Consider the following 26,342-nt stretch of genomic DNA (forward strand, 5'->3'; position numbering starts at 1 on the left):
ATGAATCCAGGTTCAGTCTGGGTTCTAATGACTGTTGGGTTCCAGTATGGAGGCAACACACTGCCCAGTGATATGAAGGACACTTAGGCTCCATTCATACGTCTATAGAATGGGTTATGCGGAATTATGCGGAACGGGTGCGAGACATTTATTCTCTATGGGGCCGGAAGAGATGCAGACGGCACACAGTGTGCTGTCCGCATCCGCATTTCTGGAGCGCGCCCCGATCTTCCGGTCCGTAGCTCCGGAAAAAAATAGAGCATGTCCTATCCTTAGGCTACATTAAATGGTCTGTTTTTAATGGACTTTTTTTTTTTTTAAACTGAAGCCTTTCTTAGAAATGGACTTTAAAAATGGTCCCCTTCAATTGTATGGGGGCTTTTGGTCAGTGAAAACGGAGGTTCAGGCAAAGGTGGTGGACCCTATGCATAGCTGTGTTGGTAATTGTAGTAGTGGCACTTGTGGTGGCAGTAGGGGCAGTGGTAGCTACAGTGGGCACTTGGGGAAAATACAGAGCAGGGAATTGGGACGGGGTCAAGGAGCCTGAGATGGCATATCACAATCCTATAAAAGTGGCGGGAGGGTGAGGACTATTATGACGATTGTGTGTTGGACAGGACCTGGGAGCTGGATTGTAGGGTGGTGGCTGAGTCAGCAATAAAGAGCGGAGGTAATCTACGTACTTCCAAACCCTTCAAAAGAACTGGCAGAGTCAGATCTGCTTCTATTATGGTCAGCTTAGGAACTGGTGATGACACTAATACTGTGGACGCAGACTCAAATGTGCTAGACCTAGAAGCTTGGCTGCCTCTAGCTGCGAGCAACTCCCGTATGGCAGTTTACCTCCACGAGGCCAGCAAACAAAACCACAGCCACGTGCAAGATCTGAAGGATTAAATTAAGCCATGAGCATTCAAACAGAAACATAGGCACCAGAGCTCTACTGTAGCACATGAGGCAGCATCACCAGATCCTGTGAGAAAGCTATTCTGGCAAAACCTGGATCTGGTGGAGCTATTGTTCAATGCCTGGATTTTAGAGACTCTTGTGAGTATATTAAAAAGTATTTAAGAGAATAAGACTGGTGGAACTTCACTATGTGCGGTGCAACTTTGTAATCCACAGGAGGAACTCGCACGATAGAGATGGCCTGCTGGTGGGAGTCTGTGTCATAGCTACACAAAAAGAGCTGCTGTTTTTCCTGGACTTTGCACTCTGACGCTTTGGAGTGTGCGTGGCAGCGCGACTACCTTTGAATTTACTGAGACTTACTGTGAAAATTACCCACATCACGCGGTTGGTCTGCGACGCAGAAGAAAGTCGGAATTTCCACAGTGGTGACTTTAATATTTACATCATTTGGTGTTTTAAGAAAATAGAACTGGTCAGCATTCTGAATTTGAGAAAGTCCATCCTCCTTCTCCCAGTCTTCCTTGTGGTGGCTTGTCATCATCACCAGCTGCTTCTTCTCCTGCTCAGACTTTCCCCCCCATTGCCCTTTGCTCCATCATGAGACATCCATAATCGAATGTGTAGCCATGAGAAAACTATTTGCGACCAGCAATTAGCTGAACTTCCTACCTGGCCAAGTTCCTGCAGTGCAGTTGCTGCCATAACACTTAGTTGAGGTAAACTTTGTGCAGTTTTGTGCCTTCCCCAAAATTATATTTTTCTTTAACATGTCATTCTTATGTTTATGTATGCCACTTGCCGCAGTTTTTGCCACATTAAATGAGTAGGCCAGGTGTCCATAGTGGCAGTTCCATATCTTCCCCAAAATGTAATTCTTTCCAAAAATTGTTTTCTTCTCCAAGTCATCATCCGCATTTTTTTTTTTTTTTACATATCCCATCAGTCAACTTTTGATCAGATGTCCAGAGTGGTGCAGTTCAGCGCCTTCAAAATTGACTTCTTCTCTAAAATTGGTTTCTTCTGTATTCCATCAGTTGGACTTTCGCTGTATGATATTTGTATTTCTGCCAATCTGTTATTTTGTTTCAAAAAAGTGTTTCAAATTGTCTTTTTTTTTTTTAATGTCTGTGGCATTTCCCCGGCACATACCCTGTTTCCTAACCCCATGGACTGGATGAAACAGTTGCTGGAATTAGCTCAGTTTGCTCTGTCTGTACTATCATGTCCAGCCTCCAGTGTCTTCTCAGAGAGGGTTTTCATACCCGGCAGAGGGCAATGTGACACCAAAATGGACAAAGTAGTCCGAGGCATGGATCTGGGAGGATGTTCAATTCACACAGTTATGGCTGAGGCCGATGAATAGATCTACCCTTGCTGATGGTAGACCTGTCATACCACTGCTGCTGTCTGCCTGCCATCATATTCCCTACCATACTGTATGGCTGCTGCCGTCATTATTCTACTCTTGCTGTCTGCCTACCATCATGTTCTGATATCTATTTTGCTATCTCATATCCATCCATCTGTCTATAATCATCAGTTTTATCTGAGAATTCATCATACTTTGGTTACCATCTCCTAGCATCTGTTTCCATTCTGACAAGGCTTGAAGATAAATTTGTCTCTTTCCCAAAGTCTCGCTGCAGCTCCAGAATAATATCCTGACACCCAAGACACCTTTTAATGATAGATAATTGGTTGTGGATGACCTTTCAATCTTGTGTTAAAAATAAGAGGAAATGCTTTTTACCACCCTTGTGATAATTGCAAATAAAAGCAATTTACATTATCCCTATTCATATTAGGCCGCAGATTGTCATAATCAGCTGCCTAGGGGATAAAGTGCATCTTGTGACCTTGAAGTTCCTTGTATGGATCGTTCCTTTCATGTGTCCGATGCTTGTGGTTATCAATCACTATTGTCTGCCTCTCATTACACACTGGGACCTCTTTTGTTTAACCAGCTGGGATGACCTCAGAGCTTCCATAGGTTTAATAGATGTGGAGAACATCCTGGGCAGCTCAGTGACATATCTGTCATATAGTCTTTTTTCTTCTTGGCCTCACACTTCTAGCGGCTGCTATTCTTAGGTATGTATTTTATTCTGATTATGGCCTTTAGTCACTGGTGATGAATAGAAGCAGATATCCTTGATTGCCTAGGTGTTCTTATCATTGGCAGCTATGGAGAAGCGTGCGGAAACTCAGAAGGATACCACTGTGGGCAGAATCTAACAGTGAGAATATTTTTGAACTGGTACAAATTGGCCAGTTTGGATCAATTGAGTCTGATAAGAAATCCAAATATAAACAGGATGCACTCAGTTCTAGTAGCGTCAGCCTCCAGTATTTAGTGGTCCTGTGTAATGTCTGCAGCATTTACTTTATAAGAGTTTGATTATTGTTTTTAATTTTAAATAGTATTTTCTAGATTTAAGTTCAGATGGAATACAAGATTTGCAATATATCTCCCACTTGTCTTTAGATTATGAATGAATGGAAATGGGTTATTATAAGAGGTGTTCAGTTTAGAAACCTCATCGCCACATTAGGGTTTTCTAGTTTAACCCCTTCTTGAAATAAGATGTAAGATCACATCCAAAATGTAGTAATTTTACCATATTGTGTTGTAATGGTATGTCCAGTGGATGGCATGTATGCTGTGCGGGAGCCATCACCAGAAGATACCAGCTGTAACTAACAGTCGACTTCCTGCAGCAAAGGCCAGGATCGGAGATCCTGATTGTATTATCCCTTAGACATTGCATTCAACAGCAATGCCTATGGTTTCCCTAAAAGTCTGGGCCTGACACAGGCCTCCAGGTCTGTCAGAGGCATCGTGCCAGAGGGCTAAGCTGTATACTCTCCACTTTAGCAGCATATTTACTATGATTACCAGTTTCCTTTATTGAACTGGTTGGTTACTTGTGAGACTTCTCAGAAGTTTATTTGATTTTGCTATGTGCCTGTATGTGTAACTGTATACAATGTGTATGCATGTTGTGTTGGATGCTTTTGCTTTGTCGGTTTTTCAGACAGACTACAGCAATTGACTGCAAAAATTATAGTGTTCTTTGCTGTCAACCAGTAGGGAGGCAAGTAGGCCCACAAAGAACTTAGGTCTTGTGGAAAGCTTTGTGCAATGAGGCGTGTGTTCCATGCCATTGCACTGGAAGGGGTATTGAGAAGGAAGGTTTGGTGCAAATAAAGAGTATGATAGTCATGTGTTGCCTATTAGAGCTGCCAATGGCCCAAGTGACCCTATTTCACCAATTAGAACCATGGTGTAACAAGATCCTGAGAAGGCCTACAATTCTGTGAAGGTAGATTGAGGCAGGGAGATATGATAATGGTCTGTGGAAAGACGCTTAGAGGGTTGCCTGGCACACCGAGGGGAACCTCTGAAGGGTAGTGGTGCTACTACAATACTGAGACTGAGTTGTTACAGAAGCAGAGGGTGAGCTAACTCAACAACCACTATTCAAACTGAATGACTAAAAAAATATATTAAAAGAAATACATATGATACCACAAAAATAATAAAAAAGCACATTATTGAAAGATATGGAAACAATGAACCTCGGTACCAAGGTGACTTACATTACTTGCAAAAAAAAACAAAAAAAAACATAGGCCCCCATATGGTTACAACAATTGGAAAACTACAAAACTTATGGGTCTTGGGCACAATTTTTTATTTTTTTATTTTAAATAAATGCTTTCATTCAGCAACTTTAAAACACAAAAGTATATATTTTTTATATATCCAGCATATATCTACGGCATTGCCCTGGTGTACATCCAGCTATATAAATATTTATTTTTATTATACAGGTAAAGAAAACATTGACCATTTTGAAATCATTTACTTATGTTTATTTCTTTAAAAGATCTCATTGTTGGCCAAACCGAACATCTTAGGCAGGTTTGGCCAAGTTTAATGTGTATTGACTGTCTCCCAATAGATGATGTCGGGGGAGAAAAGGATCATGTCAGGGGGAAAGAAGGATCCATTTGTTCTACTGGGATATCAGCCAGTGCCAGAAGTCTCTGGCAGCGGCTTTCTCCTCTTCCCCATTAAAGACACATACACGTTCGACCCAGTTGTGCCTGGAAGAATTTTTTTTTTTGCTTGTATCACAGTAAAAAATATTTTGCATCTTCAAAGTGGCAGACATGTTGTTAAAATCTAATTGTACAAACCCCCCAAAAATCCATTTTAATGTCAGGTTGTAACGCAACGAAAACAGGAAAAGCATCAATGGGGATAAAAACTTTGTGGCAATGCACTCAACCTGCTGCTTTATTCATGTGAGTGCATGGGACACTGCTTATCGTGATCAGTGGAGGTCCCAGGAGTTGAACACTCACTATCCAGATGATTATCCCTGGTCCTGTGGACAGGGGGTATGTTGATATCTTGCCACAACCCTTTTGAGGTAGAGTACATTTATCTTGCACCTCTGTATCCCTGGGTTAAAATCAAAGCAACAATACACACAGGATGCCATTCGTTGCATAGTTCAGATGCAATGGTTGCCTCCTGTTAATCAGGGTGGTATCAGGAGAATAAAACATCACCAGGAGGTAGAATACACCATCACCCCTCCTTGTAGGCAATGATCTACAGCAAATGAATGCTACAGTAATTTCTACATATCACTTAGGGAAATATTTCATAAAATGATATTACATATTTGAATGTGCTTTATTTGTATAGTGACGGTTAACTGATTTACGCTTAAATAAACCATGAATCTACTGTAGGTCATAAAAAGACAGATTTCCCAAAGTGTGATGTGCGTCTCCGAAGGACCTTCTAATTTACTGTTAGACTTTGTTTTTCATTTGGCACCAGGGCAGCCGCTATGTAATTTTCTATTAGATACTAGAACTATATTTTCTTAAATATCAAGTTAGTTATTTTATGCAAAATGCATTTCTTCAATTGGCCCCGTCTATTTGGCTAATAAGAACCTCCACTGCTGTTCCCAGACAAAGGGAAACTTATTTCACGGCCTGGACAAACTACTATCTATCCATCACTGTCAGCTCTGTACTACAACTGTCTTCTGTTCTTACTGGAGGTGGGAGGGGAGGCTACATCAATCTCCATTCAGACAGAAACCAGGATCTGTGATTGTGGTCAATGCTTTTTCTTTCAGATTTGCAATTAAGAACAAGGTCTTTGGGCCCAGTGATCCTCACCACAGCAGATTCTTTGGTACAGACACCTTGTTTTTATAACAAACCAGAAAGAGAAAAACCCTCTCTGTCTACATTTTTGAGGTGCCAATATTAGACTTATTGCCTTGTCCAATTCTTGGGATAGGAACAGATTTCCTCCAAAGTATACATCTTTGAGGCTTTAATTACTTTCTTAGTAAAGCTGGGTGACAAGCAATATGACTGCCTTGATGGCTCCCACAGAAGGTTAGCATCCTACTTTATAAAATACATGCAGTGATCCATGAAGCCTAGGCATATTGCCTATGCTTTAGGCCGTGTTTACATCTTCATTTCCGGCAGCCTGATCCGAAACACATGCCGGCAGTGAGCTGGGCAAAAAAACATTGCGTGCAGCAGTTTTTGGTCGGCTGGATCACTGCCGGACCCCATTACAGTCAATGGGATCCGGGGGTGAAGTAGGGGATCCAGCATCGCCACATCTATGAGATCTCCAAACGGAGATGTGAATGAGGCCTTAGGAGTTTGGAAAAGCTAGGTTACTACCCATATGAATGGGAGCTTTGCTGGTGGTCACTGAACTCAACTAAAAAGAGTACAGTAGATGCAAACACTGTACTCCATATGTTGCCTCCGCTCCCCAAGGGGCATTACTTCCATGAGCCCTCCATTCCCTGTCACCCTTGCATTCTAATAGAGAAGTGAAGGCCCTCAACTCTTATTTAGCTCCTCACACTATGTTTGCAAGAGGGTAATGGGGTAGTTGGAGACATCCATATCACTTAACCAGAATTACCCTATTCACACTATATAGGGCGAGTATTAATTATTAAAAAGAACAGGACTATAATCGTAAAACCAGAGATAATGCCCGCCAATAACAAGATTTACCTATAATATATAAAAATATTTAGCAAAAACTTAAAAAAAATAAAGTCTGAGGTTTTCAACAGGTTCTTGACTGTTCATAATATATTCTTTTCAGCCTGCACTTGCAAGTGTTCATCGAGACAGCTGATTGAGAATTAAATATTAAATTTAAAATTCTGCTGGTCACTCTCGCTGTTTTTTTATTTTATTTAGTTTTTTCTAAAGGTTTCATGATTAATTGTACCTGACCAGGGGTGACTTGCCAATTGTACGCCGCGGCTGGTAATTCTGTGTGTGATTGGGTCAGCGTGCTTTTTAACAGCACAGGGGTTTTAATCAACGTGATTGAGTGGTCTGACTGTGGCTCTGGTCAGCAAGGATAAAAAAAATAAATCCTTCTTGGTGTCAAAACACTTTGATGACCAGCGTGAAATGAGATACGGCTGCACTGCAAACGATGGTGGAAGATGTTCTACCTGACTGAAGCCATAATGGGTAACCTGGCTTAGCACCCTGAGGGAGAAGTGAACAATAAAAGTTTGTTATATTATGAGCTACGAATTCTATATAGCAAAGTGGTTACTTCATTATAAGTCTAGTTAGGAATAACTGTAACCTCCATCATGGTCATCAGTCAGTTAACCCTTTGATGACATGCGCCATACATCTACGGCACAAGTTGTCTCTTTAAAGATGGCACCTGCAGTGGGAGCCATAGCTGTCTGCTTTACAGACAGACGTTACGCCATTTGCAGCTATTTAACCCTTCAGATCCCTTGGTCAATTGTGACCACAGCATTGGAGGTGGCTTTCCCCTGGGGTGCTGAACTTAGATTGGGGAAGCCGTTCATTGATTGTGATAGGCCTGGATGCCTCGCACAGGCTCCAGCCTATCACAGTTATATTCCCTTGTATGGCAATGCTCTGTAGGAATTTACGGGGTCATTTATCAAACTAGTGTAAAGTAGAACTGGTTTCGTTTTCCCAATATCTGGGCCTGACACACAGACGCTATTGCAGCACAGATGTGACAATTCACTGCAGGGACCATTAGCAACCAGATTCCACCTTTCATTTTCATTTTCCAAAGGAGTTATCAAAAATCCTTTGGGCAACTAAGTCAGTTTTACTTTACACCACTTTGATAAATGACCCAATAGTGAATTTTCCAATCATTGGGAAAAGCAATCCAATGATTGCATGTTCAGGTTCCCACGGGGGGGAATTAAAAAAAGCAAAAAACAAAAAAAGTATTTAAAAATATAAAACATAAAAATTCTAATCACCACCCTTTCCCCAGTTCAAAAATACTAATAAACAATAAAAAAATGAAAATAATTTGCACCGCTGTGTCCCATAATCCCCTATTAAAATATAGCCATATTTATCCTGTATAGAGAACACCTTAACTGGAAAAAAATAAAAACGGCAGATTTGCAGTTCCTTTGTTGCCTCAGCTCCTCAAAAAATATAATAAAAAGGTATCAAAATATCATACGCACTTCAAAATGGTATCAATAAAAATGAGCTCTCACTCAGCTACTTAGACAGAAATGTAAAAAAGTCATGCGGGTCAGAAAATGGCGATGCAAAGAATTTTTTCCCCCCCAAAGTTCAGGGAACAGGTCAGTTTTACCGCATAAGGAAAGTATTAAAAACGAAACACATAAAACTATGGCACAATAGTGTTTTTTTCTAATTCCAACCCATCTGGAATTTTTTTTTTCACTTCCCACTAAAGCATATGCAATATTAAATGGTGCCATTAGTAAATGCAACTTATTCTACAAAAAAACAAGCCCTAATACATCTATGTGAATGGAAAACTAAAAAAATAAAAAAGGTTTTGGCTCTGGGAAGGCAAGGAGTAAAGAATGAAACCACAAGGGGTTAATATCTAATGCAAGAACACAGAGTGCAATATTTGCTGAATATACTGTGTACTGTCCAATGAAAACTATCCTCCCCACCTTAAAAAAAAACAAGAAAAAACTATGAAACTAACAGACCGGTAAGAGCCCTCAGGCTGTTGCTGGTGACCTGGCCATGGTGCCCACCCTATAGAGATAACGTAAAGGGAAACTCCAGGGGAAACTATCTTTTGTCAGATCAGTATGACAAGGTGGTGGACAATGACTTGAGAATCTCCCCAATTTCCTCTATGACATGGAGCGTGAACATTTTTACATCAAAGTCAGCATACAACTTGTGTTGGGAGATTCCTAAGCTCAGAAATCTCAGGTTCTGTCCCATGGTATTATAATGCTCTTTATGTCATATAGCAATGCTAGCATAGAAGTCTCCAAGGACCTAAGAGGGATATCTACTTTAATGTGAGGCACTCTTCTAGGCATCCAGAGCTATACGGTGATAGTGGGCCTCTACAACAACAGATTCAGATGAGATCCATAGGCTTGGTTGGGTGGAAGAGGCAGAGAGACCTATGAATCTCCCTTAGATGCTAGACCCATGAGCACTGCCTAATTATTTGTCACATCATTTGGTGGAAATCAATATCATCCAATGTACCATACCTGTTCGTTCTGATAACAGATTGCTAAATTCTGTTCATCGCAGGAGAAAGCCATTCGGATAAATTTAAGCCAGCTCCCTGATCCTGATTGGCTGGTTTCAATGCACATCTTCTCTTCTCCCAATTCTTCAGAGACCTGGAAGAAGGAAATGTGAGATAAAAGTTGTTATAGACTATGGACATTGCCGAATCTAAATGAATTTTATTAACATACAGTGTGTGGCATGTGCTGGTCTTGCCTGTCAGAGGCACATGAGCATTCATCCTCTTTGCCCCATAATCTGGTCCTGCATGCAGAGGATGGGGTAAACCCAATTGGTGCCCCAGGCAGGAGCTTCAGTGTGTATCACCAACAGCTTGATAGCTGTTGGGTGGACAGTCGCTCAATTCTCAGTCCTGATACATCAAATAGCATACACGTTTAGCCCTGCTAAGCTTTCATGTTACATCCGTACCATGTAAATTACATATATGTATGTGTAGTTGTGTCATACAAAATTATTTGACACTCAAACACAGTTTCTAACTAGGTACAGAAACAAATTTAAAGGCCATTGCACCCCCTTCTTCATCACCCAATGGTGGACTAGGTGGCTGTCTACTTGGCGTGCCCTTGTCCCAGATGACCTTTAAGTACAGTAGATGTCATTACTTATCTTTAATATCATTTTGCCAGTGCTCTGAAACATAATTAAATTGGACCACCTCATAAATATGGGATACTGTCCCTTTAAATTGCAGTCACATAGCCGTACGTCCTACACTGTGGTGGTAAATGGCAGCTATTTTATAGATCTTTTTTGTTAGACAGGTTTACAGAGCATCTGGATAGGTCTTAATCCAGCCATTGTCAGGGTGCATGGGAATGAAGAGCAATTTGTGGCCTTTGCCCGCATTGCTAGCAGCAAAAAAAGTACAGTACACAATTGTATCACTGTGAAGCCGTGGTGTGTGCAGCCCAAGGAGCTTCTCTCTGGAGTGTTCAGGGCATGAATAACCACAGTACATGCATTATATAGATGCTACATGTCCAGCTCAAGCTCATCCAGCACAATTATCAACCTTTTTCACTGGTCTCTGTGCACATTCCATAGTTTTTACATAGTTCCTGCAACAAGTGTAGACGCATCATTGATCATTCTACAGCAATATACCTGGAAGTCAGGTGTTTGTGGATACAGGTTGTTTCTGTTCATCCACAAAAGCTTTATTTCTGCAAATTGATCTAGATAATTGATCAGTCCATTGCCTTCGTATATACACTAGTCACAAAAAGTTAGGGATATTTGGCTTTCTGGTGAAATTTATGGAAAACACAAAAAGTTCACACTACAGTGATATTATATCATGAAACTAAGGCCTAATGCACATGGCGATTATGCGGATGTTCCGTGCATTGGGGACTACAATTTGCGGTCCCCAATGCACGGGCAACGTCCGTGCGGTGGCCGGGACGGATCGAGACCCATTCAACTTGAATGGGTCCGTGATCCGTCCGCACCGCAAAAAAATAGAACATGTTGAATGGGTCCGCATCCGTGATGCGGGGAGCACACGGCCGGTGCCCGCATATTGCGGACCTGCTGTTTGCGGGCTGCAATACGGCCACGGCCCTGTGCATGAGGCCTAAGGCATTTAAGTAGAAACAGCAATTGTGATTTCCTCATCTGAAACAATTTATTGAAACAAAAGCCAACACCAGTGGTGGGTATACCCCTACAAAAATTTCAATGTTTTAATAACTTGTGGTCTTAAGTACTAATTAAAGTCAACTTATTGTCTGCTGAGGGATGGCACCCCACTCTTCTTGAATGGCGTCCCTCATGTCATTGAGGTTCTGGGGTACAGAGTTATGAGCCTCTACACGGCGACTCAGCTGATCCCATAGGTTTACAATGAGTGGGATTCGCGCCCCCTTGGGGTCCCCCAGTCTCCAGGAGCTGTTCCCTAATGATACGACCTCAATGAGCTTGCGCATTGTCGTCCATGAAGATGAAATTAGGCCTGTGTTGTTCATGCAGAGGCACAATGACTGGATTAATTATGTTCTTCAAGTAGTATGGGCTTGTCACTGTACCATTCACAAAGTGTAGGGCAGTTCTGTATTGACACCTGCCCATACTATAACACCACCACCAAACGCTTGTCTGGTGACAACAGTGGCTGATGCATAGCGCTCTCCTTGACGTCTCCAACATTGTTGGCGGCTATCATTTCTGTTCAGCTTGAATCGACTTTCATGAGTGAACAGCACTGAGGCCCACTAGCCCCTCGTCCAATGTAGATGCTCCCTGGCCCATGTAAGATGAGGACATAGTTTTAAATTAGAGGGGCAAAGGTTTAAAAGTAATATCAGGAAGTATTACTTTACTGAGAGAGTAGTGGATGCATGGAATAGCCTTCCTGCAGAAGTGGTAGCTGCAAATACAGTGAAGGAGTTTAAGCATGCATGGGATAGGCATAAGGCCATCCTTCATATAAGATAGGGCCAGGGGCAATCCATAGTACTCAGTATATTGGGCAGACTAGATGGGCCAAATGGTTCTTATCTGCCGACACATTCTATGTTTCTATGTTTCTATGTTTCTATGCCTGTGGTCAGGTACCCTTGCAGGTTGTCTAGCACGTAGACCACGTTAATGTAAACTGTTCATCAATTGTTAGATGTCGTCTTGGTCTCATGATGTCAAAATATGAACATGATGAGGAGCACTGTTTAAATACCAATTCTAGTTGAACCAGGAAATTTATTGGACAATTCATGGATCAAACACCTGTTGTGAATTTTTATACATGGTTATAAGGGAAAATAATAGCATTCTTAATACAGAATGCTTACTAAACTGTCGATTGAGGGGTTAAAAAATTTAAAAAATTAACTCACCTCACTACAGAATGCTTAGTAAAATGTCCATTAAGGGGTTAAAAAAAAAAAAAAATTAACTCACCTCATCCACTTGATCGCGCAGCCGGCATAGTCTTCTTTCTTCTTCTTTCAGGACCTGAAAAAGGACCTTTGATGATGCAATCGTGCTCAGCACGTGGTGAGCATGGTGACGTCAGCGCAGGTCCTGCTGAATGAAGATAGATGGATCTTCTATCTTCATTCAGCAGGACCTGTGCTGACGTCACCGCGCTCACGACGTGATTACGTCATCAAAGGTCCTTTTGCAGGTCCTGAAAGAAGAAGAAAGAAGACGATGGCGCCTGCGCGATCAAGTGGATGAGGGGAGTTAATTTTTTTATTTTTTAACCCCTCAATGGATGCGGTGCGATTTTCACGCACGGTTGCTAGGAGACGATCGGGAGGGAGACCCGATCATTATTATTTTCCCTTATAACATGGTTATAAGGGAAAATAATCGCATTCTTAATACAGAATGCATAGTAAAATAGAGCTGGAGGGGTTAAAAAAAAATATATTATTAAACTCTCCTTAGTCCACTTGATCGCGCAGCCGGCGTCTCTTCTGTCTCCTTCTTTGCTGATTGCAGGAATAGGACCTGTGGTGACGTCACTCCGGTCATCACATGATCCATCACATGATCTTTTACCATGGTGATGGATCATGTGATGGACCATGTGATGACTGGAGTGACGTCACCACAGGTCCTTTTCCTGCAATCAGCAAAGAAGGAGACAGAAGAGATGCTGGGCTGCGCGAGCAAGTGCATTAAGGTGAGTTAAATTTTTATTTTTATTTTTTTAACCCCTCCAGTGCTATTTTACTTTGCATTCTGTATTCAGAATGCTATTATTTCCCCTTATAACCATGTTATAAGGGAAAATAATATAATCTACAGAACACCGATCCCAAGCCCGAACTTCTGTGAAGAAGTTTGGGTTTGGGTACCAAACATGCGCCATTTTTCTCACGCGAGTGCAAAACGCATTACAATGTTTTGCACTCGCGCAGAAGAATCGTGCATGTTCCCGCAACGCACCCGCACCTTTTCCCGCAACGCCCGTGTGAAAGAGGCCTTATTGTCATGCTTCACCCATACCTGCAACTGCAACTTGAAACCATGACAAGTACAGGAGAAGCTTGACAGTTAGCAGTGATCCATGTGCAGTAAACACATGTGTGGGAACCTTGGTACTGTAAATATGGCGGTAGAGTCACGGGGTAAAAATGCACGCGGTTTCATCACAAATCTCAATGTGTTTTTTTTGCAATGTGACTTGGAAGAGCGAAGGACATCATTTTAATGTGTTTCACTGTCTCAACCAAACAATGCATCGCAAAAACCATGACAATTTGTGGTAAGACATCCAAAAACTGGACATTGATGGCACATCTGAGTAAAGTGGGAAAATCCCTAGCGGTTATCCAGGAATCCCCTGGATAGGTCATCAATATCAGATCCCACACTTAGGACCCCCACAGATCAACTGTTAGAAGAGGCCAGGTGCTCTGTGAGCGCTGCGGCCTCTGTCTATGCCAGTGACATCACTGTACATCGGTCTCATGGCCTAGTTGCAGCTCATCCCCATTGAAGTCATTGGGGCTGAGCTGCAATACCAAGCGCTGCCACTGTACGATGTACGGCACTGTGATAATTGCAGTTTTTGGTGCGGATTTGATGCGGTTTTGCTGCAGATCTCATCCTTGATTAGAAAATCCATACGACAGGCCAGAAAAAAACTGCAAAGTGGACATGAGAATTGTCTATTCTCATACACTTTGCCGGTCCTGTATTACGCTGCAGTTTTATTTCGCACGTAAATGCACAGAGAAAACCCGTGCGTAATCTGCAACGTGTGTAGGTGCGACAGAATTGGGACGGGGGTGTTATAGGTTTGTGAGTTTTGGAAAAGAGCTTCTGGACTATCAGATGGCGGATTGTAGGAATTCTTTTGCATATACAGTACAACTAAATTGCTGCAAGCGCTTCCCACGGAGAGGGAAACATTGGCTATTTTGACCACGGTACAAGGCAGGCTACATTAAGCTGTGTATTGCCTCCAAAAATAGCTGCCTAAATTTCCCTTTAAAAATATCATATTGTTAATGTTTCGAATAGAATTATCCATGCGGGAATTTCTGATTTCTGAAAGGGAAGACACATTAGGAGAAAGCGTAGCTGATCTTTACCTGCACAAGCACGGCTTGGCGTGGAGGCGAAGGGGGTCTCTCAATTATGTCTGACCCAACAGGGCCTTGCTTAGTTATAGGACGAGCACGCTATAATTATCATGATTTTAGAGGTTCTTGAAAAACCCACACAAATAACCCTGTTGTTTTTTCGCGTTCGCTCATTGTTTAGCTAATGCAGGGGATTCAGCAGCTTCCTGTATTTCGCACCTCTGCTGTTACATAAAAGCTTTTTTTTATACGTATTTGTCAGTCACATTTGCACCCGGAGCTTTTGTTTTTCATTATTAGACTGTGGGAATTCTATAAGAAAACCCTTCAGTCACATATGGAGCCGTGGTCCTTCATCCCATAAAAAAGTGTCATCCATTAACCCTTTGATGGATTAAAAAAATAAAGAAAGAATAATTAAAGGGGTTCTCCAGAAGAAGAAAAAAATATGTATGGTCTAAACTGCCGAGGGTGCTGTTCAAACATGAAGAAATTCAATACCTACCTTATGGATTTCCATACTGATGCTCCCTGGTCCCCAACACTCTCTACTTGGTGGTCCAGAAATTCCTTTTCGACACAAGAGCATGTGACGGCTGCAGCTGTGACCCGCTACAGTTGGTTGCAGCAGTGTTGACCCTGTGTTGGATCGTCATCGCTGGCCCAGGAAGCAGAGAGCCGCACAGTGGCGGTGCAGCAGCCTGGGGGGGGGGGGGGGGTATGTTGGACCAGGAAGTGGCCATTTTTATGCCAAGTACCTGGTTTTTGACTTTTTAAATGACCATACGACAATATTTTGTAGCATGGGCATTTTTGTGCCATGCTTGCCACTTGGGAGTGGGGAGTGAGTGGCAGAAACAGGCGTAAATGTTGGCAAAAAAAATACTCCAGTCACTTTTAGGCTACATGCACATGACCGTTGTGTGTTTTGCGGTCCGCAAAACACGGATGGCGTCCGTGTGCGTTCCGCAATTTTCAGAACTGCGCGGACAGCTATTAATATAACTGCCTATTCTTGTACGCAAAACGGACAAGAATAGCACAGGTTATATTTTTTTTGCGGACCTCGGAACGGAGCATCTTTTGAGGCCCCATTGAAGTGAATGGGTCCATACTGCGGCTCGGGTGCGGACCAAAACAACGGTCGTGTGCATGAGGCCTTACACCAGCCGCACAGAATGCTTAATTTAGGACTAAATGTAAGCCTTGTCATAAATCAGTCGCATCCTTCAGCAGTGCAGGCAATATCAGAGGCCCGGCGTAAAACAATGGTCTTTGTAAATGACCCCCATGGGTGTATTCATATGGTTTTATTAAAAACCCAAAATACAGGAGTGATTGTGGGTCATACAGGTGACACATATTAACTAAATGTGTTTCACCTGTAAAAACCATGACAAAAATGCATGTAGTTTTTTTTATGCAGTTTTAACTGCACCATCTGAATGCACGCTAAGACTGCCAGGTGTCTACTGACTCCCCTCCTATAGGAAGCAACGGTCCTGTTACTGTAATATGCATGCTTATAACTGTCCAGTAGAAAATGCTCAGTGGCTTCAGAATGAAATTTATCGATTTAAAAAAACTTTTCGAGATTCATGCAACTGTCACATTGTTGTGACTGTCACAGTGTGACACTATTGAAATACATTACATGAAACGTAGCCATGTAGTCATACCCTTTTGTTTCGTGTGACTTTTCTGTGACACATATTGCTGTGTACTCATACCCTAAAGGAGCATGGGGTAGGGGGGAGAGAGGAGTCCAAACTTTTTTGAAAATACATTTTTTTTTTTACAATCCAGATGTGTGTAAATCTAGATGCTTACATTCTGGTTGGCATGTCTACATTAAGGGATATGTACAGTACAAACCAAAAGTTTGGACACACCTTCTCATTCAAAGAGTTTTCTTTATTTTCATGACTATGAAAATTGTAGATTCACACTGAAGGCATCAAAACTATGAATTAACACATGTGGAATTATATACATAACAAACAAGTGTGAAACAACTGAAAATATGTCATATTCTAGGTTCTTCAAAGTAGCCACCTTTTGCTTTGATTACTGCTTTGCACACTCTTGGCATTCTCTTGATGAGCTTCAAGAGGTAGTCCCCTGAAATGGTTTTCACTTCACAGGTGTGCCCTGTCAGGTTTAATAAGTGGGATTTCTTGCCTTATAAATGGGGTTGGGACCATCAGTTGCGTTGAGGAGAAGTCAGGTGGATACACAGCTGATAGTCCTACTGAATAGACTGTTAGAATTTGTATTATGGCAAGAAAAAAGCAGCTAAGTAAAGAAAAACGAGTGGCCATCATTACTTTAAGAAATAAAGGTCAGTCAGTCAGCCGAAAAATTGGGAAAACTTTGAAAGTAAGGGGTATTTGACCATGAAGGAGAGTGATGTGGTGCTGCGCCAGATGACCTGGCCTCCACAGTCACCGGACCTGAACCCAATCAAGATGGTTTGGGGTGAGCTGGACCGCAGAGTGAAGGCAAAAGGGCCAACAAGTGCTAAGCATCTCTGGGAACTCCTTCAAGACTGTTGGAAGACCATTTCAGGGGACTACCTCTTGAAGCTCAACAAGAGAATGCCAAGAGTGTGCAAAGCAGTAATCAAAGCAAAAGGTGGCTACTTTGAAGAACCTAGAATATGACATATTTTCAGTTGTTTCACACTTGTTTGTTATGTATATAATTCCACATGTGTTAATTCATAGTTTTGATGCCTTCATAGTCATGAAAATAAAGAAAACTCTTTGAATGAGAAGGTGTGTCCAAACTTTTGGTCTGTATTGTATATGTGGGGGTACAGTTCACTTTGGTGCTAGCCGCAACCTATGGACAAGGGTGGTGGGGGAAAAAGTTTAACTTAGGCCTCTTGCGCACGAAGAGTGCTTCCGTGGGGTTCCGATCCGTGCTTCCGTTCCGCATCTCCATGATTGCGGAGCCATTCAAGTGGCCCGTATACGGGCCGCAATACGGCCATGGTCACACAACGCTCGTGTGCAAGAGGCCTTATTTTGTAATCTCAAAAACCTCTTTAAGGGTACCTGAACACAGGTGCGGCCGGAACGGCCGGATCGCGGACCCATTTAAGTGAATGGGTCCGCGATCCGCTGCGGCTGCCCCGCGCACTGTGCTCGTGCATTGCGGCCCGCATTTTGCGGGCCTCAGCACGACCACGCGAAGCACACGCCTGTGTGAAAGAGGCCTTATTTTAATGCAGTTTTTCCCATGATCTGACTCTTTGCATTGCAGTTGGGCGGGATGGGGACTGAATGGGAGTGGGGCCCCCAATCACAAGAACAGGGGATCAATACCCTGTGGAGCCCCCCTAATATGTATGGGAGGTCATTTACTAACGCCAGTATGGTGTAAAAACAAAAAACAAAAACAAAGCTACAAGGCACCTTTTTGCAACTTTTTAAATACCCTTTTAAATTTTGTTGCACAGGCATTTTTACGCCGTCCTCGCAAGTAGGAGAGCAGGGGGCATGGCGGGGACCAGACCGTAAACGATGTTAGAAATCTACTCCAATTAGGGACTGGTTTAGACTTCACTTCAGGAGCAGGGACTGGTTTAGGATGCGCCTAATATACGACTAGCTGCACACCTCGTCATAAATCATATAGATCTTATGGCAGCACAGAAGGAAAAGCTAAGACCAGCGTACAAAAAGCCGGTCTTAGTAAATGTGCCCCAGTATGGTAAAAAAAAAAACTGCAAGGCACTCTTTTGTAACTTTTTAAATGCCCTTTTAAATTTTGTTGCACATTTTTACACCGTCCCCACAACTGGGAGAGGCAGAGGCATGGCGGGGACTAGGGATGAGAGAACGTCTGTTTTCAAGTTTTACGGTCCGTGGTAGCGGAATCCATAACAGAATTCTTAAATAACCTGAACTTTAAACGCCGAACTTGAAAACAAAAGTTCGCTCAACGCTAGCGGGACCAGAAGCAGGCCTAAATGATGTTGGAAACCTACTCCAATCAGGGATTGGTTTTGATTTCACTTCAGGCTTCATGATCTGCTGAAAGGATGCGCCTAACTTTATGACGAGGCCTGAAACTCATCATAAATTAGGCGCATCCTCTGGCAGTGCAGGGAGTGTCAAAGACTGGCATAAAACGCTGGTCTTTGATAAATGACCCCCATAGTCTCTTTGAATGCACTAATCTAGAGCGTGGCAAGCACATTACTAGAGCGCTGTCAGTAATGAAAGCCCCCTGATTAACACGTATCTTCTTATCTACTTCCCTGCGCTCAAGCCCACTCCTTCCTCCCTGGTCACACACAGACTGACTTGGAGAAGACCCAAAGAGAGAGCAGCAGGCAGAGAATATGTGCAAAGGCAACACAGCAAAAAAAAAACCACCAAAAACATTCCACGGCTGCAATGGGGGCTCCCTGCTCGTAGAGTGTGCAGACTCATTTAACCCAGGCCCTGCACAATTATACTTAATGATTTTCAGATGGCATCAACCCCCTTGTTCTTGTAATTAGGACATTTCTCTTCTCTATAAACCGTCACATTGTATGAGAAAGAAGGAACTGTAATATGTAGGAAATTATTAGTTGTCAGGACTTCCAGGGTGTTTGTAGGACGCGTTTATCTACAGTTTTTCATGTCCTGACACATAGGGAGAGATTTATCAAAAATGGTGTAAGGGAAATCTGGCTTAGGGTATTTTCACACTAGCGTTAAAGTTTTCCGCTGTTGAGTTCCGTCACAGGGGCGCAATACCGGAAAAAAAGCTTCAGTTTTAGGCTCCATTCACACATCCGGAATTCCATTCCACATTTTGCTAATTTGTCATTTGCTAATTTGCTAACACCAGTTTTTGGAGTAAAATAAGTTGCAAGACCCCATTTCCTGACTTTTTGGAAAATAAAAGGTGGAATCTGATTAGTTGCTATGGGTTAGGCTACTTTCACACTAGCGTTTATATTTTCCGGTATTAAGATCCGTCATAGGGTCTCAATACCGGAAAAAAGCACTTCAGTTTTGTCCCCATTCATTGTCAATGGGGACAAAACGTAACTGAACAGAACGGAATGCTCCAAAAAGCATTCCGCAAGCTGCGGTTTTCTTTCCGTCATGGGAGTCAATGGGGACGGATCTGTTTAGGGGTTAATGCACACAACAGTATGTATTTTACGGTCCGCAAAAAACAGATCCGCAAAAAATATGGATGAAGTTAGTATGCATTCCATAATTTGTGGAGCGAATAGAACAGTACTATCCTTGTCCCTAATGTGGACAATAATAGGACATGTTCTATTTTTTTGCAGAACGGAAATATGGACATATGGAAACGGAATGCACACAGAGTACCTTCCGATTTTTTGGGGGACCCATTGAAATAAATAGTTCCACATACGGTCCACAAAAAAAACAGAATGGACACGGAAAGAAAATACGTTCATGTGCATGAGCCCTAACTCTGACACAATAGAAAAAACTGATCCGTCCCTCATTGACTTTCAATGGAGTTCATGACAGGTCCGTCTTGGCTATGTTCAAGATAATAGAACCGGATCTGTTCATCACGGATGCAGACGGTTGTATTATCAATAACAGAAGAGATTTTTCTGAGCCCTGTCGGATCCAGTAAAAACGCTAGTGGGAAAGTAGCCTAATTGAGCCAGCTTTCCTTTACACCAGTTTGGAAAATCATCCCCAGTGTGGCATCACCCTGCGGGTGAACGCACATAAGATCCGCACAAATTTCCATGTGGATTTCTGTGCATTTCTGCACCATATCCGCACCAAAATCTGCAATTACTAATTGCGGTGTTTGGTGCTGATTAAATGCAGTTCTGCCGCAGATTTCACACTTCATTGGAAAAGGGTGAAATCTGCAGCTAAGGGCTCATGCACACGACCGTTGTTGTTTTGCGGTCCGTTTTTCACGGATCCGCTATTCCGTATCTGAGGTTTCCGTTCCATTATTCCACAAAACATATCCGTATGGTTTCCGTATGCGATCCGTTTTTTGTGGATTGGAAACGGAAACAGTAACTTATTAATCACCAAACACATGAGCAATATGGGCTGGGCATAGCATTTCCACAGTATGGATCCACAAAATACGGATGAAATACGGATGACATACGTATATGTTCCGTGTGCATTCCCATTGACTTGAATGGGGCCTCGTACCGTGATTTGTGGACAATAATAGGACATGCACTACTTTTTTGCGGAACGGAAATAAGGCAACGGAATGCAGAGAGTACCTTCCGTTGTTTTTGTGGACTCATTGAAGTGAAAAATAATTGACATACTACAGATTTGGAAAGCCACATGGCATCTGCAAATAGCACATGAGATTCACAAATGTGTGAAGGTGAGTCCGTATGACATGCAGATGACAGGCGTCGCTCTTAGAATCACTGCACACTTCACTTATTTGGCAGTTACATGGCCAAAACTGACCAAATAACTCAAGTGTGAACTCAGCCTTAGGGCTCGTTAACACAACCGTTGGTGTCCCATGCCCGTGCTGTGAACCGCAAATTGCGGTCCGCAATGCACTTGCACCTTCCGTGGGGAAAGGTGCATGGGGATTGCAGACCCATTCACTTGAATGGGTCCGCGATCCTTCTGTTCCGCAAAAAGATAGAGCAAGTTCTATCTTTTTGCTGTGCGGAAGCACGGAACGGAACCCCAGAAAGCACTCCATAGTGCTTCTATAGTGTTCCGTTCTTACGTTCCACACCGTTCCGCATCTCCGGATTTGCAGACCCGTTGAAATGAATGGGTCCACATCCGTGATGCGGAATGACAACGGAATAGTGCCCGTGTATTAGGGATCCCCAAATGCGGTCAACAATACGGGAACTGGACACCAACGGTCGTGTGAACGAGCCCTTACAGGTCAAACCCCCAAAAAACGGATCCTGTCTGTGGAGCATCCACATTCACTTGGTCAGCATTTGGTCAGTAATCCATCAGTATTGCTGAAGCCCAAAAAAAACCTGTAGTGGATCCAAAACAGAGATGACATGTGAATGGAATATTTGCATGTCTTCTGTGTTTTGTACCCACTCCTACTTTTGGCTACCAAATCATAAGCCAATTCTGATGCAAAATAGGGACCATGTCATGCCGGCCTTACAGCTGTTACATAGACAGGGTCCATTGTGCGTCTGAATTTTTCCTTCCGTCTGACAGATCAGAAGAAGGGTCAAATAAATGATGATGTCAGCCAAGCCGAAAGGCAAAATAGTGGCCCCGTCATGAAGTGGGGAGGGTGGGAACAGCATGAGAAGTCCACAGAGTTTCCCTATGACATAGTGGTGAGATGGAAGCAGCATGAGGAGACCACAGAGTGGCCCAATGACAGTCTGGAGGTGGCAGCAGCAGAGTGTCGAAGTGATCATGAAAAAAGGGGTCCTGAGGCATTCAATTACATTACCACCAATCTATGTACACAAGGGTCTTAAGACCACGTTCCCTTGATAATGGGGGTCCCTACAGTCAGACACCCACCAATCAGACACTTATCACCTGTTGCGCAATAGCTGTTGTACCTTTTCACATTCTCTATCCTTCAAGGTTTTCTTTGGGTGTAAAAAAAATAAAAAATTTAACTCTTGCCCAAAATATGTGTCAAACTAAAATAGAAATGCTCACCTGTTAAAGGACCTGTGTCGACTTTTCTAGTTATCCTCTATCCACAGGATCAAAGATAACTAAGTGATCTGTCGGGGTCTGAATGCTGGAGCCCCCACTGATCCCCCTTCTTGACTGAGTGGCAGGTCGAGCTTATGCCCTGCCTCTCCATCCATTCTCTATGCGTTCGCTGGAGATGGCAGAGTACAGCGCTGGCTATTTCCAGTGGTCCCAAAGAGAATAAATGGAGCAGCAGGGCATATGTGTGGTCTGCCACACCATCAAAAAGGGGGAACAGGACCCGTTCCTGGGATCAGAGGGGGTTGCAGAATCGGACCCCATTATTCATATAATTATGCCCTATGGTGTGGAGAGGATAACTTGAAAATCTGGACAACCCCTTTAAATCCTCCACCACTCCACCACCAGTATCTCTTTACATGGCAGCAGTGATGTCTGTAAATACGGAATATCATCAGTACCGCCATGTAAACCATACGTGTCAATACTGGAGAATGTGACGCACTGTGCAGAATTTTTCGAGCACAAGTCCAACCCACTTTGCAGGTCACAACCTTTAATAAAGCCCAAGCAAAGGTGCTAGAGGAGCAACGTGAGCAAAGGGCACAAACGGAGGGTCATAACGGAAAAAGAGGGATTAGGGTCACCTGAGGCAGGGTAATAGTGGGGATCTTGGAGCAGGGGTAACTAGAAAAGAGGCAATATTAGTGGTGCATTTAGATTGGGGACATCTGGAGTTGGGCTTTTATAGGGGTGCACCTAAAGCAGAGGCATTAGGGTCTCCTGAGGCAGCGTAATAGTGGTGATCCTGGAGCAGAGGTATTAGGGGGGTAACTGGAAAAGATGCAATATTAGGGGTGCATTTAGAGTGGGGGCATTGGGGGGCATCTGGAGCTGTGGCACTAACGGGAGTGCACCTAAAGCAGAGGCATTGGGGGGACCTAGGGCAGTGTCCCTCCAATGCCACTCTGAACTCTGCAGAGAGCAGCACACATACAAAAATTTGAGTCTACTATAAACAAATCCCCTATTTCCCCCTTACAGTTTCCTACAGCTTATTACTGTCACACACCTGAGAAATCAGCCCAGCACTGCAGAGGAGTCTTTCTCTCCAGCAACCACAGTTTTCTGACAGCAGAGAGGGCAGGAGGATGGCCAGACATGTTCTCTTGTCCTTCACTGCCAGCAGCCGGGAAGTTAAGAAGATACTGCGGGGCCTTATGTACAATTTACACCAATAGGAGGCTGCATCACTGTGCAATACTGCCACGTAGTGGCTACAATAATTATCTCTTTATCTCTCTTGAGAAACAAGAGAAATAATTACTCCTCAGTTTTATCTCCGGGCGCAGGAGATTGGGAGCCCACCAAGGAATCCCCCGCCTCCCCAGTGGGCCAGTCCGAGCCTGCGTGCCACTGGGTGATGCTGCGGGAGGCTGGACCACCACATCAGAGACACGGTTCTCCCAGGCAACTTTATGGTGATGCTGCATATGTTGACGCAGGGCCGTGGTGCCTTGGCTATGCTTCACCTTCTGCCCACAGATTCTACAAATGGCCATGTTCACCTCCTCCAGCAGCTTAACAAGAAACTGCTACACCGCCGAGTAGGTGATTTCACCCCCAACACTCTGCACTGACTGACTGACTGCTACAACTGCTGCTTCTGTGAACCCCTGCACCACTACTTTCCAGGCAGGCAGTCTCCTGCGAAGCTGGTGGTCTACCCCGGGCACGTTTGGCTCCCGACCTCCCACTGCTGCCACCCTGCTGACTCCCGGCCATGCTAGCAACTTGCTGGCTCCGCCGCTGCCTCATGGGCAAGCTGCCAACCTCTTCTCCCGATAATGATGAAGCCCCTAATTCACCCGGCTCCCAAGTGCGATCAGCTACATCATCATCATCGAGTACTGTCTGCACGTCACTGATGTCCTCCTCAACGGTCTCTGGGTCAGGAGCCTGACCGCTCGCAGCACCAGCTCCCACGCCACTGTCCTCGCTCGTCCTCACTGTATAGTGGAGCTGAGCCCACAGCATATAATACTTCTCTGGCTGAGGGAACAGAAAAGGACAGAGGCAGGTTGAGGGCAGGTGAGGGCACAGGGCCTGCCCCTGGGCCATGCCAACTAAGGGTTGTGTCTGACGAACCCACTGACTCTTGGCTGGGGGTGTCTGATGTCACTTGGGACAAAGTGGATGACCGAGTCAAACATTCAAGAACCGCTGGTTTGCTGGTCACTCAACGGCAAATATTTTTTTTGTGGCACTAATACACGCACAAAAGTGCTTATGAACATATAACTGCACCGCTGAATCGCAAATAATAATAATTTTTGTGCCACTTATACACACCAAAAAGTGCTTTAGAACATATAACTGCACCGCTGAACAGCAAATAATATATATTTTTGTGCCACTAATACATGCCAAAAAGGGCTGTAATTTTCTCCCTTCACCACACAACATATAACTGCACCGCACAAGGGCAAATAAGACGTAGAAATATTTCCTTGTAATAAACCCTGTTAATGGCTGTATCAAACAGAATTTGCACCCCAATAACAAAACGGTTTGCTGGAATTACAGAGCTGTATAATGGCAATTTGGATCCGCAGTCAGTGCAGCAAGGTGTAGGGTGTAATAGGATTATTCCTATTACCGAGGCTGTAAACTCCCCATCTGAACCCTGTTCTGCTTCAATACTGTGGAATGATTCCTCCCTATCCTTTCCCTGAATTTCTATACAGGAAAATGAAAGTTTTCAAGTCTATCCTAGCACTGTCCCTAGCGCCTGCTGACGTCTCTCCCTGCACTAAGTACACTGGAAAATGGCTGAATCCAAGATGGCTGAGGCTATTTATAGGACTGTGACATCACAGGGCTGGCTGATGATTGGCTGCAAGCATGGCATTATGGGTGATCCCCCGTTCCCAGAGTTCGTTGCTCCATGTCCTAACACGTGCAGCAGCTATTTTAGGAAAAAATTCGATTTGTTACCACGAAGAGTAGGGAAATTCGGATTCGGTGCGAATCTAATTTTTCCTAAAATTCTAATCGAATTCCACTTCGTCAACTTCGATTCGCTGATCTCTAATTATCGCTACTAACATGGCGCATGAAATTATGTCAATCGGTTGTTTCATTGTTGGATTTTTTCATAACTGTCAAAAAGTAGAGGTATTAAAGTGACTGCACAAAAGGGAATTCGTGTGACACTAGTTATGATAGTGAGATGAATCCAACTCAATCGAACAGTGCGATGGTTGTGATGCCTAATATTGCTGCAAAGCCTGGGATAAGGTGAGTTTTTTAACTATAGTATGGAGATACTGTTGTCCTTTAAAACAGCAGAAAAAACAAACAAAAAACCCCAAAGATAACCATGTTTTGCTAGAGAATTAAATTGCCCACAATAAAATAAAAGTAATAAAATAAATAAATAAAAATAAAATCCCCCTCATTAAATAGACTGCAGAATCAGGGATTTTCTTTGGAGCTGCACTTTAATGTCTGAGGACTTATGAGCAGACCAGCAGAAGCACATAAAGATATATTGCGAGCCATGTGTTTAAAGCATGTGCCTGATTATTTCGTTCGTTAGAGTGGTGCGCATGGACTCCTGCAGAAGAGGTGTTTTTGACTACAACCAGTTCTCTGTGGCTAACGCCTTTTAAAAAACAATAACTGCTACACCCACGTTGACTTTTGATGCTCTGTCTGCCTTTAATAGCACGGTAACCTACTCCCAACAAGAAAATCAGTGGTTAGGTCACGCTTGACTTACTAAGCTATAAAAATGTTGATTGATAAGGTCCTAGTACATATACAGACTATAGCAGCTACTACCACATCAACAGTACATGTGGGCTGCACCAGGGACGATGAGAAAAACAGGTCAAATCTCTGCGGAATCATTTTGGTTAACTGCAGGAACATAGTACATGGTAATAAGCCCTTAAACTATCAGGTACTGTAGCTGTAGGCCACACAAAATGTAGTCATCTACAAATAAGGCTAGGGCTACACAACGACATGTGTCGCGCGACAATAAGTCGCACGACACATAGGGCAAAACTACACTGCAACATGTGTTGCGCGACATTGA

At 43.3% G+C, this 26,342-nt stretch overlaps 1 protein-coding gene across 6 annotated transcripts in view; it reads right to left on the reverse strand.

Moving 5' to 3' along the window:
• Positions 1 to 26,342, reverse strand: part of PRDM16 (PR/SET domain 16) — a 569,108-nt gene that overhangs the window by 60,376 nt on the left and 482,390 nt on the right. For all 6 annotated transcript variants that reach the window (XM_040430034.1, XM_040430046.1, XM_040430029.1 and 3 more), the window contains exon 4: positions 9,504 to 9,638. In XM_040430034.1, coding sequence (XP_040285968.1) covers positions 9,504 to 9,638 — 135 coding nt within the window. The remainder of the gene's footprint in view (positions 1 to 9,503; positions 9,639 to 26,342) is intronic.

Source organism: Bufo bufo, chromosome 1 (genome assembly GCF_905171765.1).
Source record: "Bufo bufo chromosome 1, aBufBuf1.1, whole genome shotgun sequence".
Taxonomy (NCBI): domain Eukaryota; kingdom Metazoa; phylum Chordata; class Amphibia; order Anura; family Bufonidae; genus Bufo; species Bufo bufo.